The sequence below is a fragment of the Pteropus vampyrus genome, unplaced genomic scaffold, assembly GCF_000151845.1.
Source record: "Pteropus vampyrus isolate Shadow unplaced genomic scaffold, Pvam_2.0 Scaffold6, whole genome shotgun sequence".
Classification (NCBI taxonomy): Eukaryota; Metazoa; Chordata; class Mammalia; order Chiroptera; family Pteropodidae; genus Pteropus; species Pteropus vampyrus.
In genome coordinates this window covers 13897726-13908738 of record NW_011888787.1, presented here as the reverse complement: position 1 = coordinate 13908738, position 11013 = coordinate 13897726, and the positions used below count along the sequence as shown (strand labels likewise).

The following is an 11013-nucleotide window of genomic DNA, read 5'->3' as shown; positions in this document are numbered from 1 at the left end:
CCAGTTTTATCCAGATTTTGTTTTTCAGATACAAAAAAGTACAAAATCTTTGTCATTCTGGACACATCCTTATTGATTTTTTAGTGCATTGCAAACATACATAGAGTAATATCAAGTTATAAATATTGACTAGGAAAAGGTTGCAAAAGTTTCTTTCTGTACTAGGAAATTTTTCATGTATGAAAAGTAAAAAATAAGTTTAGAATTGAAATGTTTGTAATTTTAGCCTATTAGAATGATAGATACTTAAAGAACTACAAGCAGTCATCAAAGAATATAAATTAATTAATTTGAATATTTATTTGCCAAAAATCTCTTCACATCTGAGAGTCAGTATATAAGTCAGTATATATTAAGTTTTACATCTTAACTGATCTTCAGCAAGGATTTTATTTTAAGGAACAGAAACCCAGATCTCTAAAAATGTAATATTTGCTATCTGTATGTTTGTTTTTGCAAAATATTTCTACAGCATCTGTGTATTTTCATCTGCCACTTGTCTGAAATTTAACCAATCTGCTAACAAATACACTGTGGCAGTGTCTACCTGTGTGGCCTTCTAGACTGAACAGGTAACCTTCTGTTAAGTACAGTTAACTGAAACAAAATGTATCATACCATGTTTTAAGTTACATCACTTTTTGTGAAAATAGAACTATTAAAACAGTAGGCATGATGATTATTAGTTACTTTTTATTCATTAAGAGATATTTTTATTTCAAGCAAGATTTAGTGACAAGTACGATTAGGGGTCTTGTTCCCTAACCTTTAACTTCAGCTAAAGAATTCATTAAGCACTCATCATATGCCAAATGCTATTGTGGATACAAAAAAATGTCCTAATGATTTACAGTGAGACTATTATTAAACAGTCTCTTTCTATCTCTATAATGATTCCTAAATTATTCCTGGCTCAGAATTTCTATGATCTAAGTCCAGAACATACCACCAAATTAAGTAACTTTGAACAAGACATCTCAGATCTGTGGGCCTTGCCTATAAAATATGGGATTTGGGTTAAGTGATACCTAAGGTCACTTCCAGCTCTAGTATTTTTAGTATTAATTTCTATACTGCTTATAGAAGCATTAGATTACACTCATCCTGTTTTTACATTATGCCTGCTCATGGACTACTTTCAAATCTGTTGCTTCTTTTGTTTACTTTCTTGCTATGCATGTGATTTGCAGACTAGCAGCATCACCGTCCTCTGGAAGCTTGTTAGAAATCCAAACTCTCAGCCTCCACTCTACACCTAAACAAGAATCTAAATTTTAACAAGATCACTAAGTGATTCCTGCACACATTCAAGTTTGAGAAGCGCTGCTCTGCTTCAGTGCAGAGCAAAAAGACAGGACATTTCTGTTCTTTGAATTACCTCTGGTCAGTTTTAAAATTCTATAATTTTTTTCCAATTAGCCTTGTTTTCCACTGGCAGATTCTTTGCCTTACTCTAAACAGCGTGTCAGATTCTTACCATTTTACATCAGTTGTGGTTGTTTATTATTATTTCTTCAGTAATACTGTAGGTTTTAAGTCTATGTAGTTTACTCTGGAAATGGCCTAGATTTAATTTCAACCATAAACCAAGTTTCATAATGCTATAAAATAATTTTGCAATGAAACTTTTAAAATTAAGGGTGCTTAGAGAGACTACATTTTGCAAATTCCATGTAAAGATTCTAGAGCTAGAAACTGATGTAACATGGCATTTACACTTTACTAACAGGTAGTTCTCCCTCCTAATCACAATATAGTCATCAAACCAAAAAAGAAGAGGCAAAAAGGAAAATAATGCACACTCATTCCTCTTGTACAGAGAGAACATAAAGCTGCTGAAATTAAATTATTCTTAACTTGACACATAGGTGAAATTCAGGAGTTTAGAACGAAGTCGTGATTTCTGACCACTGTCAAAATATGGATAGAATTTATTAAGAGCATTCTAGAACCAAATTTATCATAATGGTGTAGTATAACATAATAGGTTTCATAAGAGTAGCTTTATATACAAATGGCCAATCGAGGGAAATGTAAGACCTGAAGAGAATGTAATGCTGACTGAGACAATTTGCTTAGGTGTGAATACCAGGTCCACATTTATAAGCAATATGATATTCGACAAGTTGCTTAGGCCTGTCCCTCAGGTTCTTCATCTTTAAAATGGAGAAAATAATAGCACCAATGTGTGGCAGAGACTGCTTATCATCTCCAAGTATCTGTTACTCTTCTTCCTCAATAATAGATTCTCTAACTTTAACTAGGCATAGAATTCATTTAGCTATACCCCTTGCATCTAGATCTAGGTCACGTGAAGCTTTGGCCGATGGATGCTGGCAGTAGTAGTAGCGTGTGCAACTTCCTGCTAGCTGGAATCAAATACAATGGCTGCAGTTGCTATATCTATTTGGGGCCCTGAGGTGACTTTCGGTATGGAAGCCATGCACAGTTGAGCAACAAGGTAGAAGCCTGAGTGTCTGAGTCCGTGTAGTGTTATTCCAGCCCTAGATTGCTTACCCAGAAAAGTTAACATATCTTGTTTAAAGTACTATTATTTTGGGTTTCCTTCTCTCATAATGCAGTCTAACTTTCATCACGACACTATATTTAAGCATGTTAAGAGAATTAAATGAGAGCATACAAATAAAACACTTAGCAGAGTGCCTAAACAGGAAGTATACATCAATTAAATGGCTGCTATCCTGCGATTGTCAGCATCACCATCATCTCTACTAACTTTGGTTAGGAAGACTGGCCTCTCCCCATCCAGATCTACCTGTGCAGACAAAGACAGTTGCTTATGTATAATCTTTTCTCTTCTTTGCTATGAAAATACCAGTTACTCTCAAGTGTTTATACTTTCTCCAGGTAACCCAGGTGAAAATCTTAATTTGTCTAAAGTAATCATACAATCTCATTCTCTGGATTAGGGGTGTACAAATGACCCAATTCCAGCCAGTGAGAGGTGAACGAGAGCTTTGCTGGGGGACCCCAGAAAGGTTTCCTCGCTCTTAAGAATGGAAAGAAATAGTTTGTACTCTTCTAATAATATAATGATACCTGGCCATGATGCCTGGAAATGTAACAGTCATCCTGTAGCACTGAGAGAATTCACCTGAGGACCAACCTGACACACTGAAGTTAGCAGCAGAAGATGATTAAAAAGAAACAAACAAAAACAAAACAGAACAAAAAAGCACCCTGAGTCTTCAAAGCCGTTGAAGTGTTGGAATTGCCTTACCTCAGGACTTCCCTATCTCTTAAGCCAATTTTAGTTAAATTTCTGTTAATTGCTGGCTGACACAGACCATTTAATGTTTAGAAAGAGACCTAATGAATGGAGCAATGTGGAATCGATGAGGAAGGGTCTATTCTTGCTTTGGAGACATTGTTAGGCAAGTAGGGAGATATCAAGAAGGCAGAGGAAATGAGAGCCAAACTTTTTAAATATAATAATCCACAGGGGCCCTAGCTCGAACTCACAGCTATTCAAATAGGTGAGAATTTACAGAACCTTCTGCCGAATGTTGTTTTAGATCCTAGGTGATACAATGTTGAACCATCACTGAAAATTAGACTAAATGGTACTAATCAAACTTTGATGAATGTTGAACAGAGTCCTATGAGGGTGTAGGATAACTGTTATTTTTCACATATAGACACTTGTATTTTTTGTGGCTCCCATCACACTGCCATACTTAATTGAGTCAGATGTTTCCTTTAGGTATATTTTGAATTTTAAGTAAGTAAAAATATCAAATTCAATAATAAGGCATTTAATAAATGCTCTTTTCTATAATGAGGTTATAATTTTTACTAATACAAAATAATAAACATATTATGGCATACTTCCGTTGGAATTCCTTCTCTCGCTGCAGGTCTTCATTGAGTGTCTTTATTCTTTTTTCCCAAACTTCCTTTACAGCATTGACAGCCCCAGTACAAACCACATTTGTTGACATGATTTCTCCACATTGTCACAGAGTCACCAACTTCATTAAGTTCTGAATAGCTAAATCACAGATGCCATCTCAGAAAGGACCTAATTGTACCAGAGGAGGAAAAAAAGAAATCGTGTATTTCGGAATGTTCACTGAGTACTGTAATGATCATAAAAGCTTATATTTATTGAACACTTTCTATGTTCCCAAAACTATACACTTTACATGCTGTGTCTCACTTAATAATCCTCTTAAAAATACTATGGCATGGGTACTTTTATTGTCTCTAAAATACAGATGAGAAAACTGAGTCTTAAAGAAGATGGGCAATTTGTTCAAGGTCACATATCTAATATGTGGCTGAGGTGGGAATTGATGCCAAGTCTACTTCCTTTGTTACTATGTAATTCACAACAATGAAAAACTACAACTAGTTTATACGTCCAATAATAAGAATGTGTTTAAAAATGGATATGTAAAGTAAGCCAAGCATCTTGGGACATCTGCCTAACCTAGCTGGAAATCAAGCATCTTGGGACATCTACCTAACCTAGCTGGAAATCAGTTAAGTGGTAATATATTGGGATTGTTTGCTCCTGTATAAAATAAATTGCAAATGGACATATATAATATTGAGGATTGTGACTTGAATCTCAGAAACAAGAGAAAATAATAATAGGGGAATGGTTATATAAATTAATGTAGATCCACTTGATGAAATTTTTTTCACCTTATGAATAATGTTTTTTCACCAAATTATATAAACAATAATGAAAGAACTTTTTTTTACAATTAATTGAATTATTTCCTTCCGAATTCAGGAGTCAAAGATCTAAATCACCACATCTATTCAACATTATACTGGAATGATGTAATGCAAGGAAAGTAAATAGAAAGTTTGAAAAGGGAGAAGTAAAATTTTCAACTGCATGAGGAAACAGGTGTGTACTTTCATACACTAAAGGTGGCAATATATATTGTTATAATCTCTATGGAGAGAAATCTAGTAGCATCTATTAAACTTATAAGTGCACATTCATACTTGCGGGAATTTATACTGCAAATATTTTCAATTTTAAAATGACATATTACGAAATTACTCACCATGGTGTTTTTTATAACAGCAAAAGATTAAAAAACAACATAACTTTCCATCAGTAAATTGTAGTACATCCATATCATGGGAAATTATATAGCTCCATTAAAGAGGGAAAAGCGTTTTATATACCGATATGTCTTGATTTCTAAAATATATGACTACGCTACAGTTTACCCACTGAATGAATGTGGATATTTGGGTTTCAGGATTTAACCATTATGAGCAATACTGTTTCTGAAAGTCTTGCTCTTATCTTCTTGGTGCTCAAGTGGGGCGTCAATGGATATTTTGTATACTTTATATGAAACAAGAAGTAGAGATATAAGTATTTGTTTAAAGTTATAAAGATAATCAAAAGAGGCACTAAAAATGGATATAACTAGCGCGATATAAAAGAACTTAAGCATCGTCTTTCGTAATGGAGCTCCACTGATAATGTCTAAAGTTGATAAGGAAAAGCATATATAACTGCCTTTGGAAAAAAAGAAAAAAATATGGACATAACCACTGAAAACTAGATCTTGAAGTAGTTAAAATGGTTACTTCTAAGGTGTTAGAGAACAATGAGGTAGAGAATACTGCTTTTCATTATTAATCTCCTCTAAATGATTGATTTCTTTAAACTGAAAGTGTGCATGAGTAACAGAGAGACAGAGACAGAGAGAAGGAAAGAACTATTTTACAGAGGAAAAACGTTTAAAATTTCAAGATTTATATTTAGTTGCCAATATGCAAAAAATCATTAAGAGAATGTCTCTTTTTAAGCAATGCATGAGAATTTACACAGGAACAGACTGTGAGATCTTTTGCCATTTAGAAACCTTGGGATAAATATGCTGATAATCCAACTGCCTGGAAATATCATAGCCAACCTACAATTTGTCTCCGATTTTAGCAAGTTTGAAGTATTTGTCTAACAGATAATAAAATATATATATTTTTAAATCCCAACAATCTACATGTAAATGTGTATTTTATTAGACATATATGTACTAACTTATTTCTTCATTTGTCATTAAACTTTGGTCAGCCATAAGTTTTCCTATAACAGTGACCAATTTCCCTTAGAAGAAAACAAGTCAATAATGATGTGTGCATTTTTTGCCTTTAGCATAGGATTGTGGTCTCTACCTTGATTATCACCATGACAGAAAAGCACATAACCTGGAAATGAAGTAAGTATGGCAATGACCTGACCGAGAGAGTTGGCTTCCCAAAGTCAAAAGAAAGAAATACAATCTCAAAAAAATGCTTCTTAACTTTTAAGGACATCAATCTTCCAAAGAAGGACAATAACATGAGCGACTATGAACCCTCCAAAGGACTTTCAAATCGAATTCCAAGTTCAGTTGTATATTTCATCAAATACAGACACAGTAAAGGCATCGTCAGCAATCTATAAGTGAAGAATGGAAAAATAATTTTTTAAAAATACTTACTGTTGTTGGCGGAAGCAGAAGCTGACATTCCCAAGTTAGCGATTATCAGCTGGGTGAATTATAGGGAGAATTATTTTCAGTGTGAGTCTGAATGATTAAAATCCTCGGTCAGACAGTAACCAAGTGAAATGTAATGTCAGCTTAGTTCTAATTTTAGTTCATGGACAAAGCTGAGAATAGCAAGAATCACATGGAGCATGTGTGCAAAGGATCAACTGATGATATACGTGAGTGTATTCTGCATACGGCAAAATGCTGTATACTATAGGCATAACTCTTTCTAAGGTTGTGAAAAATAATTCCTATTGAAAGTCCTTCCATTTTTCATGACTTAACACATTCTGACTATTTAATAGAATTTAGTGAATCTGTTTCAAACAGAGAAATTGGAAATATGCAGATGTATGGTGTAACAAAAACCCTACCTAGTAAACCATAGATCTTTAAATATTTAAAGGCACAGATGACTCGGGGAAAAAAGAAGAATGAAGAGGCGGATAAGAAGGTTGACAGAGAAGCCCCAAGTTCTGCTGGGCCCAGGCCTCAAAGTCGATTATCTCACAACTTTTATCTCTTCAGCCTTCCATAGACAGGAGTTAATTCCTGGTTCTTTAAACTTTAAAAAATTATATGTTTATTTTTTGAATTGGTAATATAAGCACATGGACAAAAGATAATGACCTCCCCTCCCATCTGCAGCCACTTAATTCTCTTCTCTGAAGGCATTCACTACTGCCAGGGACATGTGCCCTTCCAAATACGGTCTGTGACTTTATAAGCATAAGCATGCCCATATTCTTTAAAAGCACACATGCGTGCTGGCATGCACACACACACACACAAATGGTAGCCTCCTATATTGTTTTATACCATGTTCACTTCACTCAGAATTCTTGGAAATTGTTTCATATTAGTGTATTTAAAGTTGCATCATTCTTTTTAATGGCTACATTACATTTTGGTGTGTAGGTGGATCATAATTTGTTTAGTCACCTGGACACTTTGGCAATTTTAGTGCTTTTAAATACCTGCTTATTCCACAGACATTCTCTAATGCTTCTATAATGAATAAGCTCAGAAAGCTATGGGACTGCTTTCAAGATCACAGAAAGAGTAAAGAAGCTGTGGCTAGAACCTAAACTCTAACCTCCTGTCCAGAGGGTTTGCACCATCCCGCACACGTGGCTTCCTTGAACATAAGTCAATATTGAGACTCAGGGATTTTGTTTTAGTTAAAAGAATATTAAATCATCATTTTTTAATAGACACATATACACATAGACATACACGCATTTTCCTAAACCAATCAATGGTGGAGACATGAGTAAATATTATATGAAAACCATTTATTCTCTAGCTTCCTGGGTATCGGCCAGAAAGTAGGAGCTCATTGGAAATGATTTTAAAATCTTCATTTGAGAAAAGCATGCTGTGAGTCTAAATAATCAATATGTCATTTAGCAAATAAAGTACAAATGAACAAAACATAATTTCTCTTATGAATGAAGTGGTTGTCATAGTTTTTCCGATTAGTTCTCACATGAACTATAGAACCTAAGCAGTAGTAATCAGAATATTATGCAACTTCCTGGGCAATTTAAACCTGAAATTGGATAGACAGAGAGTGAAAGCCAGTATATAATGTCTTGCTTCAAAAGAAAAAAAAAAAGACAAAGAAAAAAAAGACAGAAAAAGCATACAAAAATTGCACTGGCTTTCTATATGTTGAGTGAAGTATTGTTGGTCACATAACAAATTGAAAAGATATCTTCCTTCTGCTTTTATTTTTATACATTACTTTTTAGTTCTACAGAAATAAAAGCTACACTGAATTTTAAATTCTTTTACTGGATAATACTTTATTTCTTGGTTATCGACCCAACCTTTGAGGATATATTGTATACATTATATTGTATACAAAAGGCAACTACAAAAATTGTTTTTTTAATATTTCTACAAAATACTATGCAGAACCCTTAATATCCGCTAAAGATGGAAGCTGTGAGATTCCTAACTGTATTTAGACAGTATTAGAAACCAAAAAAAAAAATCTTATGGAAATACCGTTCTGTTAAAATGGGAATGCATTGGATTTATATATATCAATGTTTTTAATATTCTCTAACTTATTAGGGAAACTAGTGCAGTAAATGACAATGGTGATTTTAAAAAATTATGCCATCTCTGTGACAGTTTGTCCTGCTCTGTCCAAGCAACATTTGAACCAATGTGGCCCTTCTAATCTTGTGCCAAAAATGCAATGGGTCTGCGGCCAGGTTCTTGGGCAATTTGTTAAGCCCTTGACTTGCGGAGTTGTTAGTGTGGTGGCTTAGCTCATTGACTTCTCTTAGTCGCAATTGAATATCTAATGTTTCAAATTGTTAGTCAAGGTCTGATTCATATTTATTCCTGCAGTTTCCATTAGCTTCATCACACCTGCCATCAACTTAACTTGAACTTGCCTTTGGTTAAGTTCCAACGGCAGATGGAATTCTGACTGCATTTTTTCCAGGAAACTAAATTGCTAGGTTTTTCCAGATGATTGCACTTTCACAGCTTCTTTGCAGACTTTATAACACTGATATATATATATATATTTTTTTACTTTTCCTTTTTACCACGTTTTTAGAACTACCATCACGTTTTTAGGACTTTCCTTTTTACTACATTTTTAGAACTACCACATGTTTAGAACATATTTCGAAGTTTCTTGCAGCAAACTTCAAGTTAAATAGTTTATCGCAAGTCTCCCACGGTGTGACGGCTCCTCTGGGAATGCGGGTGGGTGGGGGCATGGGTGCTCCCCGTTGAAGGAGACCGTCTCCTCGGCCTGTGGTGAGCACGAACCTTCCTTTCACTGTCCCGACTGTCCCCTATATCTAACCTAAATTCCTGATCTCTCACCTGTTCTCATTTCTTCTGTCCTGTTAAGACCCGCAACAGCTGTTCCCATGCTTTGCATTGTAACATTCCATGTGCCACTCAGTAAAAGCCTGATATAGATGGTCTCTACTGCCGAACTGCAGTTATTCTCGTCATGCTTCAGTTGTTTTTGTGGCTGTCCTCTGGACTGTCTCCAAATTCTGCTCAGTTTTGAGCAAGCTGGCCTAGAGTTCTCTCACAGGGGTCTGGCTAGCACATGAATTAGCTTGTGGTTAAAACCTTTCTGCTCAGTACTGGGACTGTCTTGTAATGAATTCATTTGCATTTAATTCTGAGCTTGCAAACATCAAGGATTCATGCTACCTTCATTGTTCACTTAAATGGTAATGTCTTCTGTAAAAGAAAAGGGCCTGTAGTTATTTGGATGGGCTAATGATAATAACAAGAACCATCTCAGGTTTGGCATGAATAATTCAGAGTTGGCCTGGTCTGTCTGATGAGATGTCGCTGAAACAGGTGGTGACCTTGAGATGCTAGAGTGAAAACAGGTGCCTAGAGTTCAGGAGAGAAGTGGATCCAAAGAGAACTATTGAGGAGACATTTGAAAGAGAAATGTGGCCAAACCTTTTGCCAAGAATACTGTGATTGTAAGTGAGCAGTAGGGAAAGAAACCAGAATACAAAGACTATCCAGAATAGCTTCTAGGAATCTTTCTTAAGAGACAGCTTCCCCCTTTGCCTTTCATTCTGCTGTATGGAACGTGGCTGTGATAGCTATAGCACCGTCCCGGGCAGTGAGGACAGGTGCGACACCAAAGGGATGGCAGAACACAAGTCCGAAGCAGCCTGGGCCCATAAGGACTTAATGGGGCAGAGCCACCATTCCAGCTAAGGACATCTATATGAGAGAGGTACAGGTTTTGCTGTTGTGAAGTGTTGTCTTGAGGATTAAGCGAGACACAGATTAGTGTTGAGCATGGTGCCTGGTGCATAATAGGCTCTCAATATATGGGTTTTCTCCTTCCCTTTTTGTACCTAATTAGTTCACAGCAACCTGCTCATGATCTACTATAAGATTTGCTTTCACTGCCAACACTACAGTAACATTACAGGATTTTTTTTTCTAGCGAAAATTGAGACCTATAGAAGACTTTCTTCTATTTTCCCTTGTCCTTTGCTCAGAAAACAACCAACTTAATGGAACGACTTATCTTAAATACAAATCTAGGGAATCGTGCAGGCATTTTAAACTTTGGGAGGGACTGTATTATATGACAATAATGTGGGTCGGGCAGGAGAATGAGTGAGAAGTTGACTTTGAAGATAGATCTGCTTGTGTTTCTCATCTCTGCCACTTACTGTGGGACCTTGGGCAAGTTGTTATCCTCTCTGAGACTTGGCTTCCTCATCATTGAAATAAAAGAATAACAATATATAAGGTTATTGTGAAAATTAAATAAAATAATATTTTTTTTTTAGAGCATAAGAAGGGATTTATTGATACTGGTTAAGATCCATTATATACAGGTAGAAACCTTCATTATTGTACAGAGAACCATTTGAGAGTATTGATCGACAATTTTATAGACAACCGGAAAATAGTTTAACATATACAACATAGAATTATGAAAAAAATGTAGAACACACATGGT

General features: G+C 35.3%; 1 protein-coding gene and 1 long non-coding RNA gene across 2 annotated transcripts in view; one reads left to right on the top strand and one right to left on the bottom strand.

The window, feature by feature from the left end:
* Positions 1 to 6353, bottom strand: part of LRRC39 (leucine rich repeat containing 39) — a 28293-nt gene extending 21940 nt beyond the window's left edge. Inside the window, exons 1-2 of the mRNA XM_011368438.2 lie at positions 6301 to 6353; positions 3850 to 4042 (exon numbers count right to left, since the gene is read on the bottom strand). Coding sequence (XP_011366740.1) covers positions 3850 to 3962 — 113 coding nt within the window. The 5' untranslated portion in view covers positions 3963 to 4042; positions 6301 to 6353. The remainder of the gene's footprint in view (positions 1 to 3849; positions 4043 to 6300) is intronic.
* The window catches only part of LOC105297645, a 21584-nt gene extending 13436 nt beyond the window's left edge, over positions 1 to 8148 (top strand). Inside the window, exons 2-3 of the long non-coding RNA XR_896371.1 lie at positions 4763 to 4882; positions 6157 to 8148. This is a non-coding gene — a long non-coding RNA (uncharacterized LOC105297645). The remainder of the gene's footprint in view (positions 1 to 4762; positions 4883 to 6156) is intronic.
* The last annotated feature ends 2865 nt before the right edge of the window (positions 8149 to 11013 follow it).